Source organism: Sus scrofa, chromosome 3 (genome assembly GCF_054392235.1).
Source record: "Sus scrofa isolate SSC_HxYL_T2T_F1_AM1 chromosome 3, Sscrofa_HxYL_maternal_Yorkshire_Landrace_v2.0, whole genome shotgun sequence".
In the NCBI taxonomy this organism is placed as follows: Eukaryota; Metazoa; Chordata; class Mammalia; order Artiodactyla; family Suidae; genus Sus; species Sus scrofa.
The window spans coordinates 85,101,132-85,116,588 of NC_139385.1; the positions used below are offsets into that span (position 1 = coordinate 85,101,132).

At 40.9% G+C, this 15,457-nt stretch overlaps 1 protein-coding gene across 26 annotated transcripts in view; it reads left to right on the plus strand.

Moving 5' to 3' along the window:
* AAK1 (AP2 associated kinase 1) overlaps positions 1-15,457 on the plus strand; it is a 177,584-nt gene that overhangs the window by 135,586 nt on the left and 26,541 nt on the right. For 16 of the 26 annotated variants that reach the window (XM_085019009.1, XM_085019015.1, XM_085019021.1 and 13 more), the window contains exon 16: positions 106-210. In XM_085019009.1, coding sequence (XP_084875135.1) covers positions 106-210 — 105 coding nt within the window. Of the gene's footprint in view, positions 1-105; positions 211-6,468; positions 6,565-15,457 lie in introns of all 26 variants that reach the window. The other 10 variants (XM_085019007.1, XM_085019011.1, XM_085019017.1 and 7 more) reach the window with 1 other exon arrangement.

A 15,457-nucleotide genomic window follows, 5' to 3' on the forward strand; every position in this document is an offset into this window, starting at 1 on the left:
AGGGGTCACACCTAGATGTCAGTTTGGAGGAGCCCTTCACCTCCAGCATGTGTGTGTATCTTGGGATTCTGCTGGAATGCACTGAGTCGTGTTTTGTTCCTCCAGGCAAACATCCTGAGAAGCTTGGTGGCTCAGCCGAGAGTTTGATTCCAGGCTTTCAACCAACCCAGGGTGATGCTTTTGCTGCTTCCTCATTTGCTGCTGGAACTGGTTAGTATGACTAACACCTGAAACACAAGACTTACTCTTGTCACCCTCACACTGGTGTCCAGTCCACAGATAACCCTAGCATGCAAGAGCTTCAGAGCCTAGTGGTAATATATTTTCCTGTATTCAGAAGATTTTCTATAAAAAGGAATAAAAAACAAGATCTAGAATCACTTTGAATTAGAATAGCAAGATGATCTGGCAGTAATACACAGGATTTCTTCTCTCAAGTCCACAAACATGTTTTTAAGCAAATATTTCCAAATTTCAGGAATATCACTCTCTTGTAGTTGCTTAAGTTCTTTGGAATAACTTGCAGAATTCCAAGAATTAGATGTGGCTCTGTGTTTGAGACTCTACTATACTGTGTTTTGGGGCATGTGAGTGTTTGGGTGTGTGTGCTTATGGGGAGAGGGAGACCATAAAAAAAAAATCCTAGAAGTAATCATAAAAACCAAATTTCCCTTTTATTAATAAATAGTGTACTTACTTAGTAATGTAAAGAAAAGCATAGAGAAGAAAGTTAAAACCTCTTGATCTTACCCCTGAGAAATTAGCACCATGATACCATTTTGGTGTTTGTTAATGGCATTTAACCTTTTTAGGGTCACAGATATCTTTGTGAATCTAAGGAAAGTTACAAATCTTCTCCTTTACAAAAATACATGTGACCACAATTTTGTACACAATTTTAAGCCTCACTGTATGACTCTAATCTGCATCTTTATAGTCATATTTTAAAGCTTAATTTTTTTACTCACAAAATTTGGCATGTTTCCTCCCACGTCACTAAAGAAGCTCCTCAAATATAACTTTTAAAATATCTACATTAAATTCCTCTATATGGAGATAGCCTAATGTATTTAACCAAGTGCTTCTTTTTTTTTTTAAGAGATATTAAATGCTTTTATTTTCCATATTAAAAATCAGTATTTTTAATATTAAAACCACTAATTTTAACAAAAGGTCAAAAAAACCCAGGGTACCAAGTGCTTCTTTTTTAGACATTTATTTGAAGTCAGTGTTTTACTGTTATAAATTCCTCAGCAATGAATGTGAGGTTTTGAGTATGTTTTCTGTGGATATATAGAATTTGATAACCTTCCAAATTGATCTTTTTAATTATATTGATTAATTTCCTGCTTTCTTTAGGTATGTGAGTAGTTTTTCTAACCTCATACATTTATTTCTGATAAGAATTTTAGCTATTATTCCATAATATTTGATATGTAATGATGTTTTATTCTTGCTGTTTTCTAAATGTTTTTAAATTTTAGTTTTGATTTCTTTACCCAAGAGTTACTTACGATATATTTTAATTTCATTGTGGTAATATGGCCTGTGTGGTTTTTACTTTGGGGTATTATGGAGGAGCTTTCTGTTGCCCAGTTTGTTATTCATTTTGCAGACATTCTATGAAAATTAATAGTTTTCCATTGTCACTAAATATTAATCCACAACACAATTTTTTTTTTTTTTTTTTTTTTTTTGCTTTTTAGGGCCACACCTGAGGCATGTGGAAGTTCCCAGGCTAGCGGTCGAATCAGAGCTACAGCCGCCGGCCTGCACCACAGCCACAGCAATGTGAGATCCGAGCCATATCTGCGACCTACGCCACAGCTCACAGCAGCACTGGATCCTTAACCCTCTGAGTGAGGCCAGGGATTGAACCCGCAACCTCATGGTTCCCAGTCGGATTTGTTTCCAATGCACCACAACAAGAACTCCTCATTTACAATTTATTTAAGATAACTTCTATGAGATTATTTGCTAAATCTAAAGATAATGTATATTTAAGGTTTTTGGTGCATATTTCCTAATTGCCCTCTAAGAATGCTATACAAATTTTATTTCGATAAGCAGTGAATGAGAAAAAAAAATCCAACTTATTTGGAGTTCCCTGGTGGCCTAGTGGTTAAGGATTTGGTGTTGTCACTGCTGTGACTCAAGTTCTATCGCTGGTCCAGGAGTTTCTGCAAGCTGCTGGCATGGGGGGAAAAAAAAAAAAAAGAAACAAAAGACAGTGAATGAGAGTAATTTTCCCTCAATTCCCCATCCAGACCAGCTCAGAGGCTATAGGCAGAGGACATTATTTACTGACCGTTTTTATTTCTTTTGGGATTTGTATTGTTCATATCCATTTTTTTAAACATTCTGTGTTTGTTTTGTTCTTATAATACGTAAGAGCTCTTGAAGTTTCGTATATTGTAAACATTTTCCGCAGTTTGTCACTTGTCCTACACAAATATTATCTCTTCTGACCCTCTCAACAATGCTCCGAGATTGCCACGTCATCCTCACATAACATCAGTTATGCTTGAGATGACTGAGCACAGACAAATCTCTTTCCCAGGATTACATAGCTAGTAAGCGGCAGAGCTGGGACACCAACTGTCTGGCTCTAGAACTTCCTCTCTCAGGTTTGTACCTCATAATAAGGCACATTAAAAAACAAAAAGCTATGGCATAGGCAGGGAACTTCCATGTGCCGCACGTGTGGCCCTAAAAAGAAGAAGAAGAAGAAAAGGCTAATTTAGTATTATTTTCCTAGAAAATCATCTGTGGTTTTAAAATGTTTTAAATAATATAGAAGGATACATTTAACTCTTTTGTAGTATTTTCTTTGCATACATCAATTTAATTGTATGTATTTTTGTGTTTCTCTTGGGAACTCTGGCTAGGGATTTGCTGCTTTATTATCTTTCAAAGACAGCTTTACAAACTCTCCTATGCTTCTATCTTCTAATTCTCTAACTTTTGCCTTTTTAAAAAATTACAGTTCCCTGGTTTTCTTAGGTTCATTATATCAAGAACACATGGTAAAAAATTTAATTCTTTAAAAAAAATAATGAAAGTATTTAAGAGTTTTTCTCTCAATATGACAGAGATTTTCAACCAGCATGAGAGTGGTGAGGAAAGCTAATTATAATCTCCAGATAATCCACTATTCTCTTTTCTCCTCGCAACTGCCTGCCCTACCGCAACCTTTGAGGATTGCACTGTCATTGAGAGTGCTTTCTAATAGCGTGTTTCCCTTTAAGAAAAAAACAAATTTTAACCATACTCCATAAGTCTTCATGTGATGTTCTTTTTATTAATATGTTAGAGTAGGCATTGGAGTTATTTGGAAGGAGTGCTTTTTAATATTAAATAGTTAAAAAGCTTTTGTTATTTTTCATTTTTAGCTTTGTTGCCTGGACTATATAATTTTAAAATTTGTTGATAGTTTGATCTGACTCCAGGTGCTTAAAGTTTGATATGCCACATAGTTGACTAAATACACCAATTGTATAAAGCATTGGTCATTGTCCTTGAGATAAAACATCGCAATGATGACCAGTTATGGTGCTGGGTAGGATATAGTTTCCCTGGAAAGGAGGTCATGCAACAAGCACTAGAAAGGTCTTCTTTGCTGCTGAATCCCAGCAAAGCCAAGCACTGTACACTGTCCCAACAAATGTGTACGGTGCTTGGCTCAGTATACATTTGTTGAATGAATGAAAGGAGTTGCTTTTTGCTGAAGAATAGGATCTTGGATTCACCAAGGTTAATGACAAAGGTCCCTAATCATTTTCTATCCCCTTCCAGTTTTAGTGTCTAATTCTTACTTATCACACATCTTCTGTTTTGTTATTTGTCTGTGTGAAGTATTTTTTTACAGAGCTGGGTTGGTTTGGGGGTATTTTTTTGGGGGGAGGGGGTTGCTTTTGTTTTTGCCTCTTCCCTTCATGCTTACTTTGAAGGCTATAAATAGCAGTGTTTTTTAAAGACCTTAAAGGTCCAACCATTTACAAACACATATTTGAGTAAAGTTATGATGGTAACAGTGAACATATGTTGAGTACATGCTACACACTAAGCCCAGAGGGTCAGTGCTTTTATATACTTTTTCTCCAGGTGTCCCTCACAACAGCCCATGAGAGGCTAAGGGACCTGCCCAAGGTCATAGCTGGAGAAGGACAGAATAGAGACTGTACCTGGGCAGCCCAGCCCAGAAGCTGTGGTCGTAAACACATCTCAGAAACCTTTTAAATCAGTGAAACCAAGCTAAACGTTATAAGACATCTTCCTATTTTCCTCATTTTATCCAGCATTTTTCTGTGAACATTTGGTATTTTCCTTTCATTTGTATTTGTGGTGTGAATGAGGAACAGATCTCATTCTTTACAAATGAATGAAAATTATATCTAGATCCCAGAAATTAGTGTGTCCCCATTTGTACAAAGTTCAGGGTAGCACACTCTGTCCATACATTGGAGGGGGAATAGGCAGATGATTATAACTTGGCATTGTGCTTCTTTATTTAAAATGTTTCTGTTGATAAATTACACACATTCATTTATGGAAATTTGGAAAAATGATTAAAACGCCAAAGAAACGAGATTAAAAAAACTCAGGACCCCGCTCCAAGAGGAAAGCATTGCTAACACTTTACAATATTTATGTCCATAATTTTTTTCTGCATACATATTTTTTTCAGAAATGAATTATGCTATATATTCAGTTTCATAATTTGTTCTTTTTCTTTTAAAATATTCTGCTGTGTCTCATTTTAAAATATTTCAGAGACTTAAGAGCACTGATTTTACCCTTCTCTTTTTCCATCTACCTTTAAAAAAAACTGAATTAAAAGCCCATTTTAATTTCAAAATGACAAAATTATGGAGCAAGGAGTGGGTGTAACTTTGAAGGAGTACAGCAAGGGAGGTCTTTTGTTGGGTGGAATAGTTTTGGATCAACGTTGTGGTGGTTAGGCTAATTTATATGTAGGATCAAATTGCAAAGACATGTACACACGCACACGCACACACACACGCACACACACCAATGAGTATGTGTGAAAGCTGGTGAAAACTGAATAGAGGTTAGTTACCAGAATTGCACCACTCTCAGTGGTATCATACTGCAGTTGAATAGGAACTCACCGTTGGGGGAATTTGGTTGAAGGGTCCACAGGGCTCTGTATACTCTAACTTCTGTGATTCTATAATTATTTGAAGACAAAAAGTTCTTTAAAAATCCACTTTATAAAAGCCTAAATTGAATGTTAATTCAGGAACAACTTAAATAGTAAAATGCAAGGTCAAGAGTGGTTGGAGTTCCTACTGGGGTGCAGAGTCTGATCTGTGGGTTAAGAGTCTGAGCTGGGCTCACATTCGGTCCCTGGCCCAGGAACTTCCATATGCTGCCAGTGCAGGCGTAAAAAGAAAAAACAGGAGTTCCCGTCGTGGCGCAGTGGTTAACAAATCCGACTAGGAACCATGAGGTTGCGGGTTTGGTCCCTGCCCTTGCTCAGTGGGTTAACGATCCGGCGTTGCCCGTGAGCTGTGGTGTAGGTTGCAGACGCGGCTCGGATCCCGCGTTGCTGTGGCTCTGGCGTAGGCCGGTGGCTACAGCTCCAATTCGACCCCTAGCCTGGGAACCTCCATATGCCGCGGGAGCGGCCCAAGAAATAGCAACAACAACAACAACAACAAAAAAAGACAAAAGACCAAAAAAAAAAAAAAAAAAAGAAAAAACAATGACAGAATAGGCACCAGGAGACTTGGGGTCTGCTCGTGGACCTCTGCTAGTCTCTTAATGCCTGGGCTTCATTTTCTTTTCTGGAAAATAAGGAAGTGGGACTAGAAAATCCTGAGATCCCTTCAAGCTTTGATATTCCATAAGTGCATAGATTTCTGCAAATCTGTAAGTTTGCCAAAAATGGCATGAATGCCAATGGTATGTTAGATGTAGTCCGGAGATTAGGGCTTGTCTAACCTTACAGTAGGCAAGAAATCTCTTTCTGTCTCTTTCTGTCTGCTTACCAGTGCATTAGACATTTGGTGATAGAATAGGACTCAGTTTCTAAAGGACCTCAATAGGGTATTGGGTACATAGCAAGTACTTACACTCATATTCTAGATTACAAAGTAGACAGGGTTTGTTTACGTATCAAAATGTGTGATATGGAGAGTAATCGCTATAGGAATTCTGAAAGAGATCACTATAGACTGCAGTATTGAAGGAAGAAGTCAAATTTTAGATGTACGCCTGCGTTATTTTAACATTAATTGCATCTTAGAGTGTGTTGCAGGGACCAGATCGTACATCTCATACACACTTTAATCCAGTCACCCCTCTTTATTCTGCCTCTAAGTTTAGACTTACTCTATAATTTGAGTTGGATTAATAGATGGTAAATACCTCCAGATTTACTTGATGTTTTCTGCTTTTCTCTTTTCTCTCTTTGACCCTTCCTTCCCCTCCAACCGACTCCAGCTGAAAAAAGGAAGGGTGGGCAGGCTGTGGATTCTAGCCTTCCTCTTCTAAGTGTATCTGATCCTTTCATTCCTCTTCAAGTACCTGATGCACCAGGTAGGTGAATAAAACTGATCCTAAGTTAAGTTACATCCCAGGGTCTCTTGAGAGCTCTGTTTTAAACACTCCGTGAATAGGATCTGAATTCCAAGGCCTAATAATAGGTGCTGTTGTATATTTTTATTGTGTCTCAAGAAGAGGGGCAAAATTCTCTAGGAAAGCTAGTCCTTATTAGCAAAGATAATAAATTCAGCTCAATTATACCTGATTGTATTCCACATCACATCAGTGTTAAGTTTCATATCCTAAACTGCATAAATGGAAATGCGAAGGGCCTATATATTGCAAGGAACATCAGCCCAATATGATTATAACAATGGTGGTGGGGAGTTCCCAGCGTGGCTCAGTGGAAATGAATCTGACTAGCATTCATGAGGACGCAGGTTCGATCCCTGGCCTCGCTCGGTGGGTTAAGGATCCGGCATTGCCGTGAGCTGTGGTGGAGGTCACAGACATGGCTTGGATCTCATGTTGCTGTAGCTGTGGTGTACACTGGCAGCTGCAGCTCCAGTTCCACCCCTAGCCTGGGAATCTCTATATGCTGTGGGCTGGCCCTAAAAAGACAACAACCAAACAAAACCAATGTGGGAAGAACCTATAAGCATATGATAGAAGGAACAAAATGCTAATAATATTATACAGTGATTGGATTATGAGTGACTTCTTGTTCCTGTTGTGCTATAATGTGCTTTTATTTTTACAAGATAAAATCCATAATAAAAGTTGATAGACAATGCGAATCAGGAGACCTAACGTCCACTGTCTGGGTGCAAGTCTCCATCACTGAAGTAAGTTAGGGCCATGTGAGTTCTCATCTTCCCAAAGGTCTGCCATGTACTGATTTTTAAGTAAGCAGCCAAAAAAAAAAAAAAAAAAAAAAAAAAAAGTAAGAAATGGTTAGTGTAGTCTGGTGGAAACTGTAATTAGATGCTTTCCATTTGGGGTGCATGAATGCCAAAGATTTCTCTTGGCGCTCCCCTCCCATCATTTTGGGGGAAGGAAAGCATAATGTAAGGAAAAGAAACCAAGCTGCCCTTTCTCTCCTTTATCAGTGTCTTTGAAAAAGCAAATAGATCCAGTTCCTTAGAAGCAGCTGGCAGTCATGTTTCTTCTAATAGTTTTTCCTTTTTTCCCATTCTTCCTCCTGCTGATTTCTTAGTCGTAAACTGAAAGAATCTGCTTAGTTTTTCTTCTCTCCCAGGATGTCAAAAGGATTTATTTGATTGACCCCCTCAAGATCAGAAGCGATTGTGATGTTCACATCCTCAGTGTACTCAGACAGGCGGCAGCTAGGTTCCCAAGACAGTTGTTATTACTTTAGGTAGTTTGTTGACCCTTTTGAGGAGGAGGCAAAAAGTTCCCTTGATCAGGTAGTATTGTGCAACTTTGTAGCTTGTCAGACCTGCAGGTAGATCAGAAATACCTAAAATCACTAAGGCTGATTCAGTACAGGTAGTTAAAGGAGAGGAAAGATTTCAAACAGAGGTCTTTTCCCTCTTGCATCCTTCAGGTGTGCCTGGCAAGTGCCAGGACAGGCCAGTTTTAAGCAGAAGGCTCGCTAGGAAGGATGGGCTACCAACTCGAGCTGGGCCCCCTGGCCTCTTTGCCCTCCCTTTTGTAGAATCAGACAAGGACAAGGGATTATTGAGGCATTCTCCTTTTGTCACCCCATAGGGTTCTTGCCTTGCTCTTCCCCCGTAGCCTGTGGGCTGTCGAAGCTGGAAGGTTGGCCTCTTCATACAAGCCAGAGGATGAAAGCGTAAATCAGACTGCCTTTGCACTCCACTGAATTCTCAAATCACTGAGCACAAAATCCAGGCTTCTTAACATTCCTACAAGGCCCTGACTAACCTGGTCCTTGGCTACCCCTCTAACCTCATAGCCATCTTCCCTTCAGTCTTTCCTCCTATAGGGTAAGCTTCTTCCCACCTCAGGGCCTTTGCACTTTCAGGTACTCGGCCTGGAAAGCTTTTCGGTCCTGTCATTTGACATCGAGGTCGCAGCTTGATGACATCTTCTCAGAGAGGCCCGATGAGGTCCCATGGGCACTCTCCCTCACGCCCCTTGGCTTTTGTCTTCATGGCACTCACTGTGACCTTGTCTGTTCTTACTTGTTCACTGCCTCTCCCCAGCACAATGCTAGTGTCCTGAGGGAGGGACCTTTTCGGTCTTATTTACCAGTGTACTGCCAGTGCTGAGAACACTGCGGGGCATAGCCGGCCTTCAATGAGTATTTACAGATTAGATGAATAAATAAAGCCTAAGGCTGGAATACTTTTGCCGGCCCCATTACCCTCCATTTCTGTCCCCAAACGCCAGCTCCGTAGCTTTCCATCTGTGCCTCTACCAACCCCCAGCCAGGCCTCCTCCCTGCTCTTTAACAGGGTATAAACAAAGGCACAGCCCACAGTGTCAGGAGGCTGCCAAAGCCTGGGATGAAAGTAGTAGCTAGCTCAGTGGCAGATCCTTCAGCTCCATCCTTTCATGATTTTCTCCAGAATTGAGGCCAAGTATGGCATGTTGCCACTGTGTCTGATTATTTTTGTTTTAATGCCCAACCTATAGCACATTCAGTTACATAGCTCCTTTATCCCTATATCTTTCCTTAGCATCTGGAAATGCCTGAGTGAGGAGAGGGCTGAGAGTACCAAGTGTCTCTGGTGCCCTTGGCAGACTGTCACCTGCTCTCCAAAGGAAGCAGTGTGTCACTCTCTCCTCCCATGGTGGATACCAGTTAGGTATGCCAATTGGCTGGTTTTGCATCCACACTTCCCTCCCACACTCAGCCTTCCCGATGGTAAGAATCAGGGAACCTTAGTCTCCTGACAACTCTGCCTCTTAGGACTTAATTTTTTTTTTTTTTTTGCCACAGCATGCAGCAGCTTCATGTGGGATCTCAGTTCCCAGACCAGGGATTGAACCCAGGCCACAGTGGTGAAAGTGCCGAGTTCTAGCCACCGGCCCTCCAGAGAATTCTCTAGGACTTAACATTTTATTTTATGCCTTTTAAGTATTTTCGTATGTAATTTCCTTTGATCCCACCAATAATGCTAACCGGTGGGTATGTGGAGTGATCTCTCTTTTCATGAGCGAGGAAGTGAGGCCTCGGTGCTCCCATGGTGGTGCTCCTCCCTCCTCATGCTCACAGCCCCAAGCAGCAAGTCGTCGTTTGGGGCAGATCCCGGATCAATAAAGCCTATGACTAGAGAGCTAAATTTAAGGTTTAGGGGAATACAAGAATGGATTTGAACTTGTAAGACCTTGGTTCTAGCCACTTAGCAGAAAGGTGATTTTGGTCAAGATACTTAATCACTGTGTCCTTCTCCTCCTCAGAATTGGCGATAGTAGAACCTACCTTATAGAGTGGCTTTTGCGGCTTAGGTGAAATCACATATTTGACATTGCTTCGTGACCTTAAATTAATATAAGATAGGGGAGTTCCCGTGGTGGCGCAGTGGTTAACGAATCCGACTGGGAACCATGAGGTTGCGGGTTCGGTCCCTGCCCTTGCTCAGTGGGTTAACGATCCAGCGTTGCCGTGAGCTGTGGTGTAGGTTGCAGACGCGGCTCGGATCCCACGTTGCTGTGGCTCTGGTGTAGGCCAGTGGCTACAGCTCCGATTCGACCCCTAGCCTGGGAACCTCCATATGCCGCGGGAGCGGCCCAAGAAATAGCAAAAAAAAAAAAAAGACAAAAAAAAAAAAAAAATATAAGATAGGAAGTGCTGTAACAGCTTTACTTCCAGGCCCTTACTCCCAGTGGGGCAGTCCTAGTTATCAAAAAATCTTTAGCAATGATTATTTTTCTCTTACAGAAATTAAATTTGCACTTATAACCTATGACCTTTGCACAATTGTGAACCATTAAAGTATATTTCTTTTATATTAGTGATTGTTAAACTATGAGTGAAGGGGCACTGGGTAATTGGATTTGTTTTTCTTTTCTTCTTTTTTTTTTTAATCTTATTAGGGCCGCACTCATGGCACATGAAGGTTCCCAGGCTAGGGGTTGAATCTGAGCTGTAGCCGCTGGCCTACGCCACAGCCACAGCAACGCAGGATCCAAGCCAAGTCTGTGACCTACACCACAGCTCATGGCAACGCCGGATCCTTAACCCACTGAGCGAGGCCAGGAATCAACCTCTGTCCTCATGGATACTAGTCAGATTGGTGTCCATTGAGGCACCATGGGAACTCGCTGTTTTTCCTTTCTTTTCTTCTCTTTGTTTTTTAAGGAGCATTTTTGTTTTCCAGACTCGTAAAACAAATTTTCTTAGAAAAATCTGGCATTAAAAAAAAAAATTACAGCCTGATCATTGGTTTGAGTGCTCACAGAGCTGCCACATGAAACTAGCTCCAGGGGCACAGAGTATTTCCCTGATGCGTCTATGCTGTGTATTCATTTATTTTGCCTTTTATTTACATTAGGGAACAGATAAGCTATAGGTGGTACCAGAGTTTTAAAATACGGTAGAGAAGATTGAAAAATTTCCTCTGAAAATTGGTGGCAAGATTTAATCATTTTTGAAAATGATTAAATAGTAAAGTATACATAACACAGAATTTATCATTTTAAAATGGACAATTCACTGGCATTAGGTCCATTCATATTGGTTACAACCATCATCCCCATCCATCCACAGAACCTTTTTTCATCTTGCAAAACTGAAACTCTTTACCTATTAAACAATAACTCTCCATTCCTCCCTCCCCCCCCAGCCCCATGGCAACCACCATTCACCTTTCTGTCTCTGTGAATTTGAGTCCTCTTACCTCATATAAGTTGTCTTTTTGTGACTGGCTCATTTCACTGAACATAATGTCTTCATGATTGATTCATGTAGTAGCATATGTCAGAATTTCCTTTCTTTTTTAGGCCAAATAGTATTCTATTGTATGTATATTCCACACTTTGTTTATCCATCCATTTGTCGTTTGACACATGGGTTGCTTCTATCTTTTGGCTATTGTGAATAATTCTTCTATGAACATGAGTGTACAAATATGTCTACAAGACTCAAGACTCTTTGGGGTATATACCCAGAAATAGAATTACTGAGTCCTATGGTAACTCTATTTTTAATTTTTTGAGGAACTGCTGTACTATTTTCCACAATGACTACACCTTCTTGCATTCCCTCCAGCATTGCTCAAGAGTTTGAGGGAAAGATTTTTATAGCAACCCCTTATACCGACCTTTCAACATCAGTGTTCCACAAGACTAAGCAAGAATGTATTAGTTGCCCCATAAGTGCCACTTCCTAGAATTAGCAGTTTTTTTTAAAGAAGCGCTTCTTGGTTTATGGCACTCTGTCTTCTCTTGACAAGTGGGCAGGAGAAGCCGTATTTTCTTAGTGGCTTGTTGTCAAGATAGGCATTCCTCTCAGAGCTGTTTGCTTGGCATCTTCCTTACTTCTACCTGCTGTCTTGTCAAAAAGTCCAAGGTTGATCAGAGTATGTGTCTTTACTCTGGAACGTTTACCCTCCCACAGATTCGGGTCTCTAAAGTGGACTTGGAATGGGTCATGGTGGTGGACTTCTGCTTCCAACTTGCACATGTCACAGATGGTTGAGTATCTGGTTTCTCAGTGAGAGGAGCTATTTAGGGTGACTAAGTTTTAAAAACAGCATCTCCTGTTACAAGACTTCAGGGCTTACACCCCCAAGTCAGACAAGATGTAAATTTCCAAAGCCACACTGCTATAGCAGCCAAATCATCTTTTTGGATGTGGCTTGCATCTGGCTCTTCCACGCTTGTTAGTTCACTCTGCTATCTCCTCATGGTCATATTCTTAATTAGGGCTGGAATGGGCCTGGAGCAGGGCCGCAGACGTCTTAGCCTCTATCCATAGATATCTCCTCACTTGTGATGTATAAAAGAGAGAAAGCTCACAACTTGCAGTATATCCCAGCTCATGCCCAGAAGTGGTTCTGATTAGCTAACCTTAGACTGGTTTATGAAGATTTATTGCCTTCTTCATGTTTTCAGTAACCATGTCCTGAGAGAGAGGCATATGAATCTGAATTGGATTCATTCCTACCTCAACTCCAGCAGCTGCCTCCTGCTCTCTTCCCCTCTGACTTCAGTTTAATAGGAGAGGGGAGGTGCTCAGAAGACCCTTTCCCTCACTTTCCCCCTCCTTTTCAAATTATTAACAGTCCTCTCCTTTAAAATTACTCCTCGTTTCCACTGTCCAGGCTCACGAATTCTGCATCCATTTTCCTTCAGGGGTCCACCTTCTCAGTCTTTTTTTTTTTTTTTTTTTTAATGGCCTCACCAGTGGCATAATGAAGTTCCCAGGCCAGGGATTAAATCCAAGCTGCAGCTGTGGCAATGCCAGATCCTTAAATCCACTGCGTGGTGTGGGGGGTGAAACCCATACCTCTGCAGCAACCCAAGCCACTGCAGTCAGGTTCTTAACATACTGTGCCACAGGGGGAACTCCTTCTTAGTCTTTTAACCATGATTTCAGCACTTTTCCAAACTCTTAACCTGACCCACTTTTATTTGGGAAACCTAGACACTTGAGAAAGACCTGATTTTAGTGCTAGAAATGTGATACGGAAATACCACCCACAGAAATATATGCGCAGACAACTCATAAAAGACAAAATAGGAATTAGCCACTAAATAATTTTTTGAAAGTTTACCCATCAAGATGAACCCAAGAAGTATCAGTTAGGAAGCAAGGAGGTAGTGCAACTTCTGCTGTCAGATTGGTAAAGGGGAAAAACACCACCACCTCAGCCTTGGTGAAAGTGTCAAAAAATGGACACACTCAGATCCTGCTGGTGGGAATAACAGGTAGTGCAGCTTTCAGGGAGGATAATGTGGCCTTTTAAGATTTTACTTCTTGGGAGTTCCCATTGTGGTTCAGTGGAAACTAATCTAACTAGCAGGTTCAATCCGGTGTTGCCATGAGCTCTGGTGTAGGTCACAGACGTGGATCGGATCCTGAGTTGCTGTGGCTGTGGCGTAGGCCGGCGGCTGCAGCTCCGATTCGACCCCTAGCCTGGAACCTTCATATGCTGTGGGTGTGGCCCTGAAAAAACAAACAAACAAAAAAGATTTTACTTCTTGATTTAGCAATTCTAAGTTATTCTAAGAAAACATGAATATGCTTAAATAATTTTTGAATGATCAGAGTTTATAGGAAAAGCCTGGAAGAGTTTTCATTAAAAATTCAGTAGTGGATATCTATCATTACAAGTGAAATCATGGGTAGTTTTACTTTTCCCCTTTATCTTCTCTGTATTTTCCCAAACTATACAATAAACATGCATTGTTTTCATAATAAGGTAAAAGACAATTGAAGTTCGTTCTTTTTGCAAATGAGGAGCGAGCTCAGCTGTTCCCCCATCTCCTCACCCTGTTTTTCTGGCTGTGCATGTCTGTGCAGAGTCAGCACATTGAACAGCACGTTGAGTCAGCTCTCTGCATTTCCTGAAACCTGCCACCTTGGGGCCACTCATTTTAGCTGCTGTCCATGTCACCGAAGAGCCCTCCAAGTGTCCCTTCCCTGCCTTTATTACCACTTCAGAGCTCCAGTGATTTCTTAGGCAGTCCATCTTCTAAGCAACTAGTTTCTCCTTCCTGTTTTCGCCTTCTTGTTGTGTGATTGAACTTTTAGAAGTGGATAAGATCTTGGAGCTCCTGTCATGGCTCAGTGGTTAACGAATCCGACTAGGAACCATGAGGTTGCGGGTTCTATCCCTGGCCTTGCTCAGTGAGTTAAGGATCCAGCATTGCCATGAGCTGTGGTGTAGGTTGCAGACGAGGCTCAGATCCCATGTTGCTGTGGCTGTGGTGTAGGCCGGTGGCTACAGCTCTGATTCGACCCCTAGCCTGGGAACCACCATATGCCACGGGAGTGGCCCAAGAAATGGCAAAAAGACAAAAAATAAAAATAAAACATAAAAAATAGAAGTGGATAAGATCTTTAAGATTATCTTCATTCTATCAGTAAGGAAACTTACGTCCAGAGAGAGACAGTGACTTGCCCAGAGTGCCACACAAACTTAATAGAGAACCCAGATCCCCTGGTTCTCAGTACCTTTTCTTCCTCTCTCCTAGACCAAGCTGCCTGCTGCAGCTCACTTCACTTTATTCAAGGAATTCTGTTTATTCTCTTCTCATACTCAGGCATTTGAGTAATATCTAGAACTTCACCTGTTTTCACTATTGTAATCTCATATATCTGTGGCATGGTGACCTCCTCATCTAGTTTTCTTACTTAAAAGAGATGTTAATCCTCTTTTATGTACTAAGCACTTCAGTTTATACCTGTGCGCATGTGTGTGTGCACACGACACACAAATTCTGATAAATACGCCCATTTAATCCTAACCACCCTTTAAAGTAGTTCTTAGCTCTATTGACAGGTTAAAAAACTGGCACTTAGGAAAAAGTTGGGCAACTAACTTAAATTCAAGCTCTTGGACTCTTTAGTGTTGCTTATTTACTTCGGGGGATTTTGCAGACCCCAGCTGAAAATGTACAACATCACAATAAAAGATCAAATAAATGAATAATGCCCTCCCCAAATCCAAGAATCTTCTCCCTTCTCCCCCCAACACATTTAGGATCTGAAGCCATTCTAAAAATATCAGAGTCAGCCTAGGAACTGATACAAAACTGGGCCATGTTCTTCTATCCAGAATCATCCGCTGCTTTTCACATATTCTGGAATATGGTGTGGTCAGGGACTTGTGATTCTAACACAAAGGAGTTGGAAAATTCTTGTAAAATGTTTCTTAGGGTGATTAAATTATAGCAAAGTCCTGTTTGTGAATTATTTTTGGGTTTCACTGACCTGTCACTTTATATAATTGAGAAGTAGCGTCTGAGTCTTTACATTTCAGGTATGAACTGTCCCAGAAGATGGGGGGGC